The following is an 18,880-nucleotide window of genomic DNA, read 5'->3' as shown; positions in this document are numbered from 1 at the left end:
GGTTGTTCTTTTTTTCTTCTCTTTGTTTATTATTTTAGTCGCTGTTTACATTTTTCGCGCATCCTGCTGCTGATCTATATTTTTCCCTGGCTTCCTGTAGCGATATGTGATTCAAATCAATCAATAAATAGACGAATAAATAAATAAATGATTTAAAACATTTTAAAAGCGAATTAACAAATGAATGGTTAAATAAATAAATGATGGCAAGGCGGTTAATCTGGACACCACCGGCTGCGCGCTGACGTGCGCAGTGTTTCCGGGTGCGGCGCGCGTGGCGGAGCAGCGCGCGGACGCTGTGATTGACAGTGAGGCTGATTTCTGACTTTTTATTCTTTATTGTTTTTATTGTTTTTATTTACTGTCCGGTCTGTTCGGCTCAGTTCGCAGCGCGGAGCCTCCCTCCGATCTCAGACATTTAACGTGTTTAATCTCCTGCTGCTCGCGCTTCCTGTCCGAACTCTCCGGTCCACCTTAAATGCTGCAGATGTCCATTCTGGCGCCTCGGGCTATTTAAGGTGGACCGGGGAGTTGGGCTACGAAGCTAACGCAGCTGCTGTATCTGTCCTGTTATACAGAGTTAACGCCTGTAAGTGGCTTTAATTAGATTTAGAGGCGGTGTGTGCGGCTGAAATGTGGAGATAATATTAGTAGTAATAATAATAACTATAATAATAGTAATAATAATATGATGATAATTATAATGAAGTTACAGCGCAGCCGTTCAACACTGACGGCATCGGTGCTAACGTAGCTTAGCCGCTCCCGCCGGGCTGGGCTGGCCGTGTCTGTTCGTTATGAAGATAAATGTTTAATAGTCGATTAAAGTCTGATGGAATGGCCGAATAATCACGGAGCAGCTGCTGGAAGATCGGACGTTATCAGGCGGGATTAACCCGGTTTACACGGTGAGGGAGAGACGGGTAGCCTAGCGAGCTAACGCTAAAGCTAATGCTAAAGCTAAAGCAGAGGGCCGAGCTGTTTACCTCAGACCCCCGCGCGCTAATCTGAGAAAATCGCGGTTATGAACTGATGAAAATAATAATAATAAAACTCTTTGTTTTCATCGTTGTTTAAATCCCGGCTGTTAAACCAGCTGGTGTTGGGTTGGGTTAGCTACCGCTGGCTGGCTACACTGCCTAAAAATGATGGTTCTTTAGCCAGCAAAGGCAACGAACCATGGGTTCCTGGCACGGTGAAATGGTTCTTCTGATTGATTGAGAACATGTACAGGGTTCTATATACGTTCTTTAAAAAGATGGTTGTTTAAGGGGGATTGAGTAAAGATACTGGTTCTATAAAGAATCATGAACACTCATTTGCATGGTGTAACGGTTCTTCAGATTGATGGAGAACATGCTGTATGTGGTTCTAAAAAAAGAACCAGGTTTACAAGCTGCAAGCTTGACATCGTAACAGCAGAACACCCCATATTGTGTTTTATATAGTATAACTACGTACAGCGTGTTCTACATCAATCTCACCATGCAAAGGACTATTTAAGCGTGCAAATGGTTCTATATAGAATTCATGGTTCTTAATAGAACTGTTCTTTTTGCTAAAGAGCCATCTTTATTCAGTGTGAGGCTCAGCTGCTGGACAGGCTTTGCGTTATCAGATGCTGTGAACTCCTCGAACCGTGAAAATCAGGTTTAGATGAAAAATGTGAGCCGTAATAAGAGCGTAAACAGTCGCGTGGTGTAGAGTTTCAGGATTGCGTGTTATTGATCGATTTACAAAGAAGTCTGTTTTTTACAGCGTGGTAAAGGCAGACGGGCTGAGATCTGGTTGATGAGTCAGAACCTGAACCTTCATCAGCCAAGAACGAGACGTACATGGAGTTTCTCTGAGTGCAGCGTCAACAGAGCTTTAAATAAAACCAGAGAGATGCAAACAGATATAAAATAACAAACGAAAGGATCTACTTTAGAACATTCGAGCCAGAACCTCCAGGTTCAAGAACAGGTTCTGCCCTTGAGCCTTTTAAACTGTCACAATGACAAAACCACTGGATCATGAACACAGACACAACTCCATCTGTCCTCACACTGGAATTTAATGTTATTCTGAATGACCTGCTGACTGACCTGGACATTCACACCCTTTCTTTATATTGCCACTCTTATACTGTCTGTCTGTGCAGTAATGCTGTGTGATGGGGAGACAGGGATGCAGTAATGCTGTGTGATGGGAAGTCAGGGGTGCAGTAATGCTGTGTGATGGGGAGACAGAGGTGCAGTAATGCTGCGTGATGGGGAGACAGGGGTGCAGTAACGCTGCGTGATGGGGAGACAGGGGTGCAGTAACGCTGCGTGATGGGGAGACGGGGGTGCTGTAACGCTGCGTGATGGGGAGACGGGTGCTGTAACGCTGCCTGATGGGGAGACGGGGGCGCTGTAACGCTGCCTGATGGGGAGACGGGGGCGCTGTAACGCTGCCTGATGGGGAGACGGGGGCGCTGTAACGCTGCCTGATGGGGAGACGGGGGCGCTGTAACGCTGCCTGATGGGGAGACGGGGGCGCTGTAACGCTGCCTGATGGGGAGACGGACGCGCCGCTAGGGGGAGGCGAGGCGGGCACGTTGTAGCGGCGTGTCCAGCGGCGAGGCGGATGTCCTGTACACTGATCTTTGTTTTGTCTTTTCTTTTTGAAGGTGTCTGTTTCCATGTTTATCTGAGTGAGTGTTCCGAGCTCAGCTCCGCTCACTGAAGGCCAGTCAGGATGCCAAACCCTCCCCCACCCCCTCCACCACCAGGGGGACCCCCTCCACCCCCCACCTTCAGCCAGGTGAGTGCTTACCTACTGCACAGGTTCTCAGAACACACACTGCATTCTTATACAGTGATGGAAACCCGTCAAACTGTTTATCTGGGCTGTACGTCTGTTGCGCTCTTATAAACTCTATTTTGAATGTATTTAATATTAATATTATAATAATGTTTCCGCAGGGCTGTTTTAAACACTTGCTGTTAGTTTTGCATATTGTTACTAAAACGGTGTCCATGCTTAAGCACTTATGCCCGACCGGTTGGATGATAATATGTATTGGAACAATATTAATGACCAATGATTTAAAGCCCTCCTTACACCAGACCTGCTTATTGTGCCGCAAGCAGTACACTGTAGCCTTTTGCAAGGCTGTGGCAGGAACTTGTGCACAAAGTGCAGAGATTCCCTTTGTGTCTATTTTTACTGCATATTTTTGCTCCAGTGTGCAGTTCAGGCCCTTTGAGCTGCAGTAGGTCACAGTTATAAAATAGCATTTCTGACACACACGTAACTTTCTGACCACCTCCTTGTTTCTACGCTCACTGTCCACCTTTTCAGCTGCACTTACTGTATAGCTGCACTTTGTAGTTCTACAGTTACAGACTGTAGTCCATCTGTTTCTCTGATACTCTGTTACCCTGTTCTTCAGTGGTCAGGACCCCATGGACCCTCAAAGAGCAGGTACTATTTGGGTGGTGGGTCATTCTTAGCACTGCAGTAACACTGACGTGGCAGTGGTGTGTTAGTGTGTGTTGTGCTGGTGTGAGTGGATCAGACACAGCAGTGCTGCTGGAGTTTTTAAACACTGTCCACTCACTGTCCACTCTATTAGACACTCCTACCTCGTCGGTCCACCTTGTAGATGTAAAGTCAGAGACGACAGCTCATCTGCTGCTGTACAGTTTGTGTTGGTCATCCTCTAGTCCTTCATCAGTGGTCACAGGACGCTGCTGTCTGGATGTTTTTGGTTGGACTATTCTCAGTCCAGCAGCGATACTGAGATGTTTAAAAACTCCAGCAGCACTGCTGTATCTGATCCACTCAGACCAGCGCAACACACACTAACACACCACCACCATGTCAGTGTTACTGCAGTGCTGAGAATGACCCACCACCCAAATACTCCCTGCTCTGTAAGGGTCCATGGGTGTCCTGACCACTGAAGAACAGGGTAAAAGGGGGCTAATGTACAGTATTCAGCAGTCAGAATATGTTGTGTTCAGTAAAGTTATGACTGTTATAAGAACACAGAACACCACAGGTTTGGTTCCTGACTTCTCGCTGCTCAACATCACATGGATTTGTTCAGTTCTATCAGCTGATATAATTTAATGATGTACTGATTAGATAAAGCAGGTGTTTGATGGTAATGGTAAATACTGGACTTCATCCAGGAGAGGGCAGGACATGATGAAACTAACACACACACACAACAGTCTTAATGGATTGTTTATTTATTTGTATTCTGTTAGTGCTTTTCAACAAATAAATGTTTACAGCCCAGATAAACTGCACTGCTGCTCATTTAGTCAGAAAACTTACACTATGGCTATATGACAATAACAATCCTATGGCTAAACTACAGAACCTATGAAATTTTATGTGTGAATCTTTTTAAATTATCCTCTTTATTTAATGTATTTTATTTTATTTTTAAAAACGTATAGGCAAACACTACCCCACCCAAGCTGTCTCGAGATGAAGCGAAGGGCCGAGGAGCCTTACTCTCTGATATCTGTAAGGGGAACAGGCTGAAGAAGGTGGCCGTGGTGAATGACCGCAGCGCCCCCCTCATCGAGAGTAAGAGCCCAGAATCGCTGTACATCACACAGCTGTTCAGTTACGCTAGTCAACTGTTGACTCCAGAGCTGGAAGTGTAAGAGCTCCAAGTGTTGCAGCATAAAATAAACCACACACACATTAAATCTAACAAATTGTCATTTTAGTATGATAAAACAGAAGCAACATGTAAATTTGTCATGATTTAATGTTCTTTTTGTGAAGTGCGCAGAGAAATGCATTTTCTCCTGAATAATTCAGATTCCCAAAAAGCACTTTTAGCACTTTTTCTGCATATCTGGGAGAACCCACACCAGCTGGAGCTCACGTGCGACGGCCCAGACCAGAAATTAAAAAAATTAAGCAAAATAGTTTGTCTCTGTTATTTACGGTATGACATGTCATTTAATCACTTAGTGTTATTTATGTTATGCATTTATATTATTAATTTTTAATGGTTGTTTCTGTTTGAATTATCATTAAAATAAGCTGACGATAGTGAAGGCAGGACCAGCAGAGGGCGCTTCAGCTCCTGAATCCAGAGAATCCAAGGTTTTTTCAGCAGGCAAGGTGTTAAATTTCCGGTTTTTGCTGGCTTTAAGTCTGACATTACAGCCTCAAATTAAACAGCTCCTCTGAAGTTTGTATCCGAGTCAGAGTCCGAGTCCGGTTGTTTAAACATCTGGATTTGTTTTTTTTACCTGATGGGCTTCGGTTACCATAAACTCTAGAACTGAACCCACACTGAGGAGATGGTTTGTGCAGTGAGGGAACGTTTGATGTTGGTAGAAGTTACAACAGCTCATGTGTTACGACCTCACAGGTCTGGGGGATCTTAAGGGAGGTTGTACATGAATAACGGGGCCAAACACCTGACATCTGAACCCAGATAAGATGGCAGTACATCAACATGGATTCCTTTCACTAATCAGACTTGAAGCTAGCAAAATTCCAAGTACTGGCAATTCAGAACAAGGCCCGCTTTCACTAATCCAGAAACCAAATCAGATTAGAAAAAGGTTGTAACCTCCTGAACCGCCTGAATTATAACATGCACTCCACAATAGCTGGTATCACAGCAAGGTAAAGCATCAGGGGGTATCAAAGATCGGGCTGCTCCTCGTTTTTCTTGTGACAAATCACAGGTACTAGGTTACAGAACAGCTTCAGTGTCACAGTTTTTTCCTCGACCACTAAATACGTTCACTCATAAAACAAACAACTGGCATAAGAGCAGCGTACCACTAGGGAGGAGAACCTCGGGTGATGGATGGGGAAGCTGTTAGACCGATAACAAAGCAGGCATGGCAGCACGCACTCAAACTCTTACGCCAAGCGCCACTCTGGGGCGAGATTGTACAATAGCTGGGGTTCAGGCTTCTGCTGCCACACAGCCAAGCCAAATGTCCCACTTAAAAGCTTTTTGCCAGACACAAGCCCACTGCATTCAATGGCCCCCCCACCAGAGAAGGAATACCATCTGTGCACCGGGCACTGCAGAGCCACTGTACCGCACTCCCAACCCCACAGTGTCATCCCCGCACTCCCAGCTCCGGATATATTGTCCCATAAAGGACATGGAGAGTGTGAGAGATGTATGTACAGGTGCCCATTACCAGAGAGCCAGCTCGGATATTACTGCTTAATGTTTAAGAAACCCTCAGATATCAGGCTGAAGACCCATTTCACCAAGTACTATTTAAGAATGGAATGGTTCTATGTAGAACTGATCTATGAAAGAATAAGAATGAACTCATAGTTCTAAATAGATCCATTCTCTTTAGTAAAAAATCCTTCCTCCATCTTCATCCATCCTTTTTAAGAGCACATGGGTTCAAAACACCTGTACAATAGGCCAAGACTGATGTGTACCAGCGGGATAATAAACACCCTTTTCACAACCTCAGTATCTTTTTATCTGTCACAAAAAAAAACACAAACACGCATGACAGGTTAATGAGTTTCACCTCGTACGAGACTGTCATGTCATTTTCACTTGAAAGCAGCGTTACTATGTACTGTATACACTGCTGATTAAATGTCACGTTGAAATTCTCTCGAAAGAGCAGGAAAGTGTTACTGCAATTCTGAAATAAACCACTGGAGGCGCCCTTGTAAGGAGCTGAACGTGCAGTACTGCAAGTCTGCACTTGGATACTACTGGTTTCTTTGGCATCCGGGTCTGCAAGCTGGGATTTCTGAAACAGAGCTCCTTAATACGAGGTAGGCTAGTCAGAAAAACAGCGAATCTGTGACACCACCGGTTTCAGCTTCTGTAACAAAGGGAGGGCAATAAAACCACCAAAGATCAAATTCCAAATTTATAAAGACTTAACTCCATCCAAAACAGCTTACTTGCACACCTCCCCACCAGAAGAAAACTGCCAGCAAACGACCAAAACACACCAGACGAAATCGGGAATGAACGACTCCCCAGTGCTATGACCTCAAGGGGTTCTTAAGAGAGGTCGTGTATGAACAAAAAGGTCCAACACCGGACTAAAACACCATCGACCCAGATAAGATGGCAGTATATCAACGTGTATTCCTTTCACTAATCAGACTTGATTTGCCCTTTTATATGCAGCATAGTAAGATGGCAGAGAAGAGATAAAGTAGTTTATATTTGCTGTCTACTAGATACAATATAGTAAGATAAAATATAAGGCACTGAACGACCTCAAACGCCCCCTGCTGGAGCCAGTCACAACCTTAAACTCTGATCCTAGTAAATGGATAAAGGCAAACAAGACAAGGACGGATAAAACATGCATATCCATTTTAAGGGTCGTAACACATGATTTAGTCATCAGTGAGCTACACATTCGCTCCAAAATCTAGACTGCTGATTGGCTGTTTTACATTTTGCATGCATGTTATCAGTACTACTGAAATTCAGCATCGAAGTCAAGGTCTCAGTGTTAGAGTGAAATCCAGCCCTAGAAAAAAGGAAAGAAAAAAAAACTAGAAAAAGACTGACTAGACTAGACTAGACTAGTCAGCAGCTGCCCACAGCGCCCTCTAGAGGCTAATCTATCCATTACAGTGCATTGATGTGCAGGAAATGCGCTCAGAAGCTTTAACGCCCAGCAACAGTTCTGTTCTTTCATAGAGCCCAAAGGAGTCAGTGGGGGTGGAGCAAGCAGTGGGGGTGGAGCTACCAGTGGAAGTGGTGCCAGCAGTGGAGGCGTGACCTCAGGAGCTCAGCCAATGGGTGGCTTGTTTCAAGGCGGCGTGCCCAAACTGCGGCCTGTAGGAGGTACATCGATAATGTATAACGCTTACTGTATAAACTTCAAAGGGTTAAAAACAAAGAAATCAGTTATTTTGCTTAAATGTTTAAAAGTAATATGTTCTTAATTACATGGCTAGTTAACGTGGTTAAATATATGCTAAATGGACTGGTTTCTGTCTGCACGAAAAAGGATAAAAACAGCAAAAAATCAAGAACGCTTTTTTTCTTCCTGCAAAGCAAGACTGAAAACTTTTAATTTTTTCAATTTAAATCATAAATAAACTTGACTATGAATCATATTATTTCTATACTGTTTGTGAAAGTGTTACTAACCTTGGCGCTGTGCTGTGATCACCACGTTTTCTTAAGGGCATAATAAAAGTCCTTTGCACTGTGTGATATTTAAGGAATTCTGAATTTACATTTCCCCAGTGAGTTGAATATTTTTAATGCTGACCAACATGTTAAGGTTTCAGAGGTTTTGAACATAAAGCAAAATGTATTTTATTGAGGCTTTTATGATGATACTCTTTCTAATAGTTAGCTAATTGTGTGTGTGTGTGTGTGTGTGTGTGTGTGTGTATATATATATATATATATATATATATATATATATATATATATAAAACGTATGGTTGGTCAGTTGCACCACCTAACATTGTAAGACTTTTTTTGGGAGACTTAATGGCTAAAATGAGTTTTATTTTGATGCAGTGAAAATGTGTTCACAGAAAGGAGATGTTGTAGAATAATGAGTCATATGTAATAGGTATTTAAAACATTTTCTATAGGAAAGCAGCCTGAATGTTTAAGTGCATGTCATTGACCCAATCATGTCTAAATAGAAATGTAAATTAAACATATAGCAGATTGATGGTAAGAATTAGGTGTCAAGGCTCATTTGAAAATATTAGTGTTCTCTTTGCAAATGCTGATGTTCTGTGTTCTAGATGGTTCCATAGGCCGGTCTGCCGTGCAGCCCCCCTCCTGCCGCCCGGCGGCTCCCCGCCCGCCCTGCCGTGCTGATGAGGCTGAAGTCCATCAGCAGGCGTCTCCGCCAGAGTCGGGTCGTTCTCAGCGCCCATCTCTGCCTGACCTGTCACGCCCCCCCAGTGCCACCAGCAGCCCCTCCCCCGGCATGAAGCACAGCACCTCGGCCCCACCCCCACCTCCTCCCATGTCTCGCCGGGGCAACGCCCCACCAGCCCCTCCCCAGAAAGCCACCGGGGCGCCGTACAACCGTGAGAAGCCCCTCCCCCCAACCCCTGGTCAGAGGGGTCCATCACCTGCCCCGGGCCCACCCCCTCCTCCCCCTGTCAAACCGCCCCCCTCACCTGTCAGCAACCGTGCCTCCTCCTCCTCCTCCTCCTCCTCTTCCTCCTCCTCTTCTCTGGCCCCGCCCCCACCTCCCCCCTACCGCCAGCAGATCTCCGTCACTAATGGCCCCTCCAGCCCAGTTAACGAGGCGGCCCCCGAACTCCCTCAGCGACACAACTCCCTCAGCAAGAAGCCTGCCCCAGGGAGCCACACCCCTACCAGAGCCCATGCCCCGCCCCCTCCACCCTCGCCCACACCGCAGGCTGGGAGACCCCCGCCCCCAGCACGGGACCCCCCAGGACGGGCCGCAGGTGAGCCTCACTTTGTTAAAGCAATAAGATCCCTCAATAGTTTGACTAAACGTCAATCATGACGTGGAGTCCAAGAGAGCACAGTTAACCCACTCCAGGTGGGTTGGGTGGTCCTTTTTCTCACTCTGTCACAGTACAGTGCTTACCAATATAGTGTCTATTTGCTGACAACAGCATTAGCAGTTAAGAGGTCTCCTTCAGGCGTGTTGAGCTCCAATGACGTTGTGTTAGAGCTAGAGAGATCATGTGATTGGGGGAGACCTAGCTAGCGGGTTGAGTAAATTGGGGGTGGAAGATTACTTAATCCATTTCATTGTTGGTCCAGCAAAAAATAAAATGTACTTAGTTGCCCCGGTTTGGTTTGCTTTTTTAGTTTTGGACTTGAGCTGTAAGGCTAATGTAGCAACAGTAATGGACGCCACCAGTTGGCATTGAGCAAAACCATTTGGTTTCCAGTATGATGTCTGTGTTTGATTGGTTTGCAGGCAGGTCAGTTAAATGAGTGCTTCCTGCAGGCAGCTCTTGATCACATTGAGCGATGAAACCTACCAGACTCTCTGATGAGAAGTCTGGCTTCTGAGATGAAAGCTGCAGGTGCTTCCCGAAGGTTCTTCTCTCTGTTGTAGAAAGTGTGGCTTAACATGAATTCTTTGTGTTGGTGTTTTAGCTCCTCCAGTACCTGGGCAGACGTCTCGGAACGGTCGGGATGCCCCTCCGCCGCCACCCCCCTATCGAACTCACGGTAGCTCTTCAGATCCGCCCAGCCGAGGCAAGCCCCCCCCACCCCCATCCCGCACCCCCGCCGGACCCCCTCCCCCACCCCCGCCCATCCGCAACGGACACACATCCAACCCCCGCTCCTTCGTAGGTGAGTGTTCTTCACGCTCACCTGCATCTGCATCAGCCCCTCCTCCACTCACCTGGACACCAGCTCTACACCTCTGACAGCCAGTTAACGCTGGGCAATAAATATATAATCGCCACACTGGAGGGAGTTTTCGCAATGAGGTTTATGAACAGACAAAAAAAATCACTGGCAGAGCTACGTTTACATTGTACAATGATTTTCAAGGCAATGACTGAACCAGCTACAACCAGCTACAGTTACATCGTGTCTCAGCCACTTACCGTCAGACTATGTTTTGGGTTCGTACACAAATCAGCCACGAAATTAAAACCATCTAATTTCTACACTCACTGTCCATTTTATCAGCTGCACTGGCCGTATAGTTTCACTCTAGTTCTACAGTTACAGACTGTAGTCCATTTCTCTGCATGCTCTGTTACCCTGTTCTTTAGTGGAGAGCAAGTACTATTTGGGTGGTGGATCATTCTCCGTACTGGCGTGGTGGTGGTGTGTTAGCGTATGTTGTGCTGGTTTGAGTGGATCCGCCACAGCAGTGCTGCTGGAGTTTTTAAACACCTCAGTGTAGCTGCTGGACTGAGAACCAAAAATATCCAGCCAGCAGCGTCTTGTGGGTGGTGTCCTGTGACCACTGATGAAGGACTAGAGGATGACCAACACAAACTGTGCAGCAGCAGCTATCGTCTGACTTTACATCTCACACCAGCACAGCACACACATGCTGTTTTCACTCCAAAAGTGTTTAAACACAAAGATAATACACTAATCTTGCTTAAAAAAAAAAAAAATTGATTCATCTTCTACTCACTTAGCTATAGTAACAGAAATTGTGACTAATATCGATGAAATCATGAAACCAGCATATTGCCCAGGCTAGACCAACAACAATGTAGAATATGGCACTGAAATCCAGGACAGGAGATGCAGCAGAGGCTTTAATATTAAACATCTACCTAAGCAGAGTCTTACATTTGTCTTTTAGCCCTTCAGTGAATAATTTGATGATTAAAAATGTAACAAGAATTATGTTAAATTAAACATTTTAAGATGAAACAAAATCAGTTTAGGTTAAGAAATGCTCTTTCTTAATAAATTATAAAAATAAAAGAAAAGAAAATAGTTTATGTTGGTATTTAGGTTTTTATCATTTTGTTCTTTAAAATAAATTCTACAGACACTTAAACCTTTTCTATCTTCTGGAAAATTTCCTCACTGCTACAGGTTGTGGATAGTGTCTGTTTACAGCACCTCCGCGAGTGTAAATAGAGCACATTAGGGTTAAATAACAAACCTTAACATTAACAAAGACTTAGAACAGGATTAGATTTACTAGAGCTGATACTGATGCCTTAAAGTACTCCACAATATTTTCCTATACCGATATATTAAATCAGATCAGAACGTCTCTAATCTGCCCGATTGTACCGTTAACTCTGTAAACGTTCTCCCTGTTCATGTTTGAGCCCATGGGCTGAAATGTATTGTTTGTCTCATACAAATTGTGTATAATGTGACCAAAATAGAGGATATTTATAATGATTCCTTTACAAATGAGAATTTAACTGAGATGTTTTACTAATAAACAGATATTGAGGGGCAGTCATGGGCTGGAGGTTAGGGATCCAGCCTCGTGACCGGAAGGTCGCCGGTTCGATCTCCAGAGCCGACAGCACATGACTGAGGTGTCCTTGAGCAAGACACCTAACCCCCAACTGCTCCCCGGGCGCTGCGGATTGGGCTGGCCACCGCTCCGGGCAAGTGTGCTCACTGCCCCCTAGTGTGTGTGTGCTCACTAGTGTGTATGTGGTGGTTCACCTCACGGATGGGTAAAATGCAGAGGTGAAATTTCCCTGTTGTGGGACTAATAAGGGTCACTTAATCTTAATAAAAGTCTGTTCAAAAGATCACGTAAGAACATTTGAATCTGTTCTGCTCTGATTTCTGAGGTTCTGTCTCTGTCTGTCTTTTTTCCTTTCTTTTTTCCTTTCTTTGCTTTAATCCAGATGACTTTGAATCCAAGTATTCTTTCCATCCACTGGACGACTTCCCCCCTCCGGAGGAGTACAGACACTTCACTAAAATCTATCCCAGCAAAGCCAACAGAGGTAAAGAAACACTGCGGCTCTGCTCAGAAAGAGTATTTTGATGTCCGATTACAGTATTGCATGTTGGCGCATATGTTCCGAGTACTTGAGTCCGCATCCAGGACCGATGCGGCAGCTTCACCTGTTTGATTTATTATTATTTTCCTTGGATACAAACACTGAAGCTCTTTCTGTGAAGTGAAGATCAGCTCTTTCTGTCCACAGTCGTCCTCTCCCCCATCGTCACACCCGAAAAGGGAAGTGATGCAATAAGTTGAAGTCTTCTCCCTTGTATCTACACTTATTGGTCATTTTACCAGGAACACTTAAGGTTTGAATAAAGGAGGGAGGGTCCTCCCCTGACTGCGATTGATTTGAATCAGTGCCTCATTTGTTCTGAGACCTCTCACTGACAGTGGTTGGTCCTCATTGACACTTAGTTTCTTCTGAGACCTTCCACTGGCTATGGTTGGACCTAATTACCACCTGGTTTGTTCTTAGACCTCCCCCTGACTGTGATTGGTCCTCATTCCCACCTGGTTTGTTCTGAGACCTCCCCCTGACTGTGATTGGTCCTAATTGCCAGCTAGTTTATTCTGAGACCTCCTCCTGATCTGTGATTTGGTCCTAATTGCCACGTGGTTTGTTCTGAGACCTTCCCCTGACTGTGGTTGGTCCTGAATGCCACCTGTTTTATTCTGAGACCTCCCAATGACTATGTGTTGCTGCTATGCTGTGAATGGTCCACCTCTGTTCATATCGATGTTGAGTGTATTGACTGACCCTGCTTTTCTCTTTGCCAGTGGTGAGGGGGGCGCCTCCTCTACCCCCGGTGGGCAGGTGAACACTGTGACCAGTCACATGGTGCCACGTGGGAGGAAATTGTTACACATTCATACACAGACAATCCCACACTAAACTACACACAGCCTGCACCTTATTAACACCCCCTCTCTCCTCGCTGGACTACATTCCATTTCACTCAAACATCACAGCTTCAGGACTTCACTCCACTGGGACCGAGAGGGGCAGTAGTAGGAACCACCTTCAGTATTGCATTCCACACCCGGAATGGCCAGTTCTTTCTTTTCCTGAAGATGTTCAAGTCCATAATATGTACATTTTAACCCGACGGTCTGCACAACACAGTACCGTTACTGAGGAAACGCAAGTAAATAAGGTTTTACACTTATGACTTTGTCAGTTGATAATTATTGCTGTTAATGTTATTACAAATATTAACACTATTTCTTCAAAACTCCGTTTAAGATTGATGCACTGTGAACATGCCAATGACTCTGAACGTGGAGGAACTTGCGAACCTGTCCTTGAGTGCAAACTAAGAACTGACATTGCTTTAACTTTGACACTCCCCACTTTCTTTAAGTTCTCTCAGGGGGCGTTTGGGACTTGAATTGTTTCCCCTCGCTAAGAAAAACTGCTCTTAGTTCTCTCCAGAAGTGCCAAGAGAAATAGGTCGTAAATTGCATGGTTTTGTTTCTAAGTCATCTCAGGCCTTTCCTTGTCTATGGTAGGCTCATTTGCAAGGTGTTGATGTAACGATTATTGATTTTTTTTTTTTTTTTTTTTTTTTTTTTTTTTTTTTTTTTTTTTTTAATTTTGTTGTTGTAAAGTTGCTCTTGTTTTGTTCCACGAGAACTGCCACAACTGTTCCTGTGAAATAGCTTTTGCTGTATGTCTTCCAATTGTTGCGCATCGACAACGTGGCAAAGCTGCTCCATTTCTGATGCCCTTCGCTTCGCTGTGTTTAGCTCGGGAGAAAATAATCCACACTACATATGTGGCGTCTTACTGTGCTGCAGACAGCTTTGCATTAACGCTACATTCGTTCATGAGCATAGACACAACAAGAAAGCTACTAAATCCCATAGGAGGGACATGAACATGAAACCAGGAGTCACTCAGTTTGGACTCTAAAGGCGTTCAAAAGACTCACTGGGACTAAGATGATGAACTTGCATGTGGAGCTGCAGACTGCTGTGCTTTTCAGCAGGTTCTTGTTAAGAACCTCCTCTTTGGGTCCTTCTTCTATTGATTATGTGAACTGGAAAAGAGTAGCAAAACAAATGTAATGTGCAAGGTTCTGAGATCCTTTGTAATATTGCTGAAAAAAAAGTGGCTAATAGTAACTATGGCAGTAGTTCTTGAGTTCAACTAACTATTTGGTTATCTTTACTGTTAACTCTGTATAGTTAGCTCTTAAATAAGAGGTTTAATTTAAAGGTGGTGTTAGGACGGGTAGTACATCATTGTGAATCATGCCTGATTCCTTTAACAGGTTCACGGATTGCCTGCATTTCTATTGTATTTTAAAGGTGCAAAGTTTCTGCTGTGGATGCATTTCATACATTCATCTCAACACAACAGTAATAAACAGTACATACACTATATGCATGTAGTAACCCCACCCCTTTCTGCCTTACACACTGACATTAACTCATCGGTACGCAATTTCTAAGAAATAAACAAAACGTGAGATAAAAAAAAAAGTACATTAAACGATGTAGAGAAATATAATAGTGATAGATCTTAATCTATTTTTCAGCTGTAAGAAGCGTGTAATATAGAGAATGCTTTGGAGCAGATGTGAATAACATGGGCCTCTAAAAGAGCCTCTGACTAATCGCTAGCCGTTCGTCTGTACATCCTAATATGAACGTGGCTGAGTGAGGGTCTATTTTCCCTTCTGTGTTTCTCCCTCTCTGCCACCAGAGGTCAGTGTAGACTTATTTACAGGAGCATAACTTCACTCACATTGAGAGAGACTCCTTTCTTCATTCTCACCCTGTTCAATGCTCTCTGTATGTTTTGCACTTCTCTGTTGATCAGCCAGTTCAAATAAAATCTAAAACATGAGAAACGAGTTCAGGTGTTATTTTGTCAGTTTTTAGTTAAAATATATTACTGATTTACCAGCTTATTCAGTTGTTTGTCACAGAATTATTGGAGCATTTAATATTAATGCTTCATGGATTTCCTGGTTACTTCCATTTATGACACGAATGCTAATACTCTTATCTTCCTGGGCCCCGTTTCCCAAAAACATCTTAAAGTTAAGATCATCATTACTGGTAGAGAGAGTTCAGTGTGATGCTCACTCTACCATTTGAAAATCATCTTGGTGCCAAGATGTTTTTGGGAAACCCAGGACTGGTCAATACAGCTTTGAACATGAACATTTTGAACATTTTCTGGAAGTTGATTTCATTACATACATTTGGCAGACGCTCTTATCCACTGATCTTATTATGTAACATTTGAAATATTTCGCATGAAGGAAAGGCAGACAGGCGACAATCTTTGGTTTGATTCTGCTTTAATATGTAACTCATCTGAACTCAGAATTTGTTGAGTTTGAGGTTGTCGAGTCTAGGCCACTGTAATCTTTAAAACAAGCTTTAAATGTCTTAAGCAAACAAGCAAAAAAGGAATTCAGCTCTAAAGCTCCATCATAAACTGCATGGTGCAGTTAAAATAAGTTTAACCAGGAATCTACATTTCTTTAAATGGGGGAAAAGAACAAGAAATTAAAATTAAATATGGTATAAAAATGAACAGGGGCTGTATTCACCAGGTAAAAATATTTTTCTGAATGAAATAGTTCTTAACGTTCGAATAGCTGCTGAATTTTAAAGGTTTTGTTCTCATTCGATTTGTTTCTCCTGTACAGGGCCCTGACAGTCAGTTTGAGAGGGGTATGATGACAAACCTTTTGGTGTTTCATTCAGTCTTGTGAAAGAATGGGTTGTTCTGAAGAGCTCACTAGATTCTAGCATGGTACCGTAATAGGATGCCACTGCTGTAACATGTAACAGTGAAATTTCTTCCCTGCCAGATATTCCATGATCACATTTGAGTGGAATTATTGAAAAGTGGAAGCGTTTGGGAATCACAGCAACTCAGTCATGAAATGTTGGACCATGTAAAGTTATAGAGCGGGTCACCAAGTTCTGAGGAACACAGCATAAAAGTCTCCAGTGCTTTGCTGATCAATACCTACAGAGTTCAAACCTCCTCTGGCATCAGTATTAGCACAGAAACTGCACCGGGAGCTTCATGGCAGGGTTTCCATGGTCAAGCAGCTGCATGCAAGTCTTACGTTGCCATACGTCGGATGAAGTGTAGGAAAGCGCCGCCACTGGACTCTGGAGCAGTGGTCACTCCACAGAATACAATTCCAATCAGCTTCTCTATCCGCCAGTCTGATGGACTAGTCTGGGTCTGGCGAATTCCAGGAGAATGTTACCTGCCCAAGTGCACTGTGCCAGCTGTAAAGTTTGGTGGAGGAGGGATGATGATATGGGGCTGTTTTTTCAGGGGTTGGTCTTCATCAGGTTTGATGAAACACTGGCATTACTCATCCTGCTTTATCTGCACACCTCCAGAACCAGGAAGCGTGCAGAGAAAGCCAAATGTTACAGTATTACTGTGGTAGAACCCAGGTGTTCATGTCCATGTTCTGATTGTAAAGCTACAGCAGTGAAATTGTATCTGAGGAATGTGTGGGATGTCACTCCAGGATCGATAATGATGCCTTCTTCAGTGGCCGATAACCTGATGATCATCTCATTTGCAGTGATGGAAATCCCCCCAAACTCTCACAACTGTCTCAGTCTCAGGGGGTTTGGGTGGGTTTGTGATGTGAAATTTTTGCATGAGCAGAACGGCTGATGAAGATCAGAGCAGCACTGTGGAGCTGCTGCAACTTCAGTCTTACAGTAAATTTCTTGTAAGTGATTTTGAGAAATTCAGATTATCGTCTACATGCTCTAATCTTATAGCTTGATCTAAGCTTGATCTGGTTGAATGAGTTACTCTTTAAAAATAATGTGCTATATTCAGCTTTACTGCTATCAAAACAACTCCTGTCAGCATAAAGGCATTCAGTAAAATTACAGTTGTGGTAATTTACTAATTTGAATGCAGACACAGATTCGTATTGTATTTTATTGTGGACGAGAGTGACACTGGGCCACAGTATAATTTTCTGCTCATGTCCCTGTTTTTGTCTCTTCTGATATTGTCCTTCTTTGTCTTCAACTTCCCTTCATTCTACTAGTCTATCTTAATCCCAGTCCTTATCATATCATCTTTCAACCCTATTCCATGTCTTGTGGTTCCTCAGCTGCCTACCGAGTCACATTGTCTCACTATACACTTCTTCACCCGTCTTCACCCTCTCCACTGCCTCCTGGTTGTTTCATCTGCCAATTCCTCTTCATGTGTCCTTCAGTCCCTTCTGGCTTGTACCTGTAGATCCCCTAAGATGTGGACTCTCCATTCTATCGTTGGCTCCATCACCATCACCCCTCTCGCCCAGACACCAACACCCTCGTCCTCCAGTCATTCCTCTTGCCAAAGCCATACAAACATGAACTTGAGCCTCTGTGCGCTGCACTTATTTTGCTTCAGCTGGTTGCGTCACTCCCTGCCTGATTGGAGCTGCTAGATCGCTCTCACTGGAGAACCAAAGCCTTACATGTGCCAGGTTCTTTTGGTTCCAGAGTTTGCTCTCTTGTTGTCTGTCTGTGGTTGAATTCTAATGACACAATTAGCCCTTTGAGTCAACTGACTCTGCCTCTTCATGCCTTCATTGCCCCTTCTTTCTCAATCCTCTAATTAGCCCCTAGTCCAGCAAGTGACTGGCCCCTCTACTTCACTGGATTTCTTCGTTTCCATAAACTCTGACTATGTTCATAGATTTTTTCTGTAAGCAAAGTGCTCTGTTTCTTTATCAGACTGTAATCTACCCTTGCAAACTAATATTTTATATATATTCTTGACCACAACATTTGTTCATTATCATAAATGGCTCCTCTTCACCTCCAACCTCCTGTCGCACTTTGTTCCTCCCTGCCCTGGATGTTCCACCACTTTGGATGCTACATCTCCCCTGAACACCTGACACCATCCTTCTGAACAGCACATCTTTTTAGGCCTGTCTACTGCAGGCTAAGCTCAAATGCCTCCCTCATTAACAACTTTGCTGTTGGGCCATTTCAACCACATTCATTTTACTGCAGTGTAAGAACTTTCTTAAGTCCTGGTCCTTAGATACTGAAAATTATTATTATGAAAGGACTTCTTGCCATGACCAGAGCCTCATCTGGCTGCCCTGTGTATTATGTGCATGAGTGAAATTATCATTTTCTAGGCTTTTCTAGGCTTCCTCTTGACTTACAGTTCTAGACATGATCTTGTGAAGTGACAACCTGTTGGATTGTGTTAACAAGGATTCTTCCCTTTCACCCCCAAATTCCTCTAATCTGTTTAGTTAGAATTAAATTCCAGTAGCTCATCTTTTAGCTGTTCATTCATCCATATCACATTTATTCTGTCTGTATTATCATAACAGTGAACAGCAGAGGCCACATACAGTTGCTGGTAATCTGCTGTAATCTTTTATCACCAGTGCAGTCTTTTAAAGATTTACATTTAGGAGACACTCTTATCCAGAGCAACTTACAATTTGACCTTTTTTATACAGGTAGGCGAAGGT

The 18,880-nt window shown here is 43.7% G+C and overlaps 1 protein-coding gene across 3 annotated transcripts; it reads left to right on the top strand.

The window, feature by feature from the left end:
* The first annotated feature begins 222 nt into the window (after window positions 1-222).
* Window positions 223-15,244, top strand: wipf2b (WAS/WASL interacting protein family, member 2b). 3 transcript variants are annotated; one of them, XM_037535450.1, is made up of 8 exons: window positions 223-308; window positions 2,654-2,787; window positions 4,437-4,569; window positions 7,661-7,807; window positions 8,734-9,411; window positions 10,079-10,279; window positions 12,280-12,381; window positions 13,164-15,244. In XM_037535450.1, exons 2-8 carry the CDS (start codon window positions 2,722-2,724, stop codon window positions 13,202-13,204), a joined length of 1,368 nt encoding a protein of 455 aa, XP_037391347.1. In that variant the 5' UTR covers window positions 223-308; window positions 2,654-2,721; the 3' UTR covers window positions 13,205-15,244. The 3 variants fall into 3 exon arrangements, with proteins under 3 accessions (XP_037391347.1, XP_017571675.2, XP_037391348.1); XM_017716186.2 differs by lacking the exon at window positions 223-308 and adding an exon at window positions 438-589; XM_037535451.1 differs by lacking the exon at window positions 223-308 and adding an exon at window positions 660-908.
* The last annotated feature ends 3,636 nt before the right edge of the window (window positions 15,245-18,880 follow it).

Source organism: Pygocentrus nattereri, chromosome 27 (assembly GCF_015220715.1).
Source record: "Pygocentrus nattereri isolate fPygNat1 chromosome 27, fPygNat1.pri, whole genome shotgun sequence".
Lineage (NCBI taxonomy): Eukaryota > Metazoa > Chordata > Actinopteri > Characiformes > Serrasalmidae > Pygocentrus > Pygocentrus nattereri.
The sequence above is the reverse complement of the archived record's forward strand: the minus strand, read 5'-3'. Positions and strand labels throughout refer to the sequence as shown.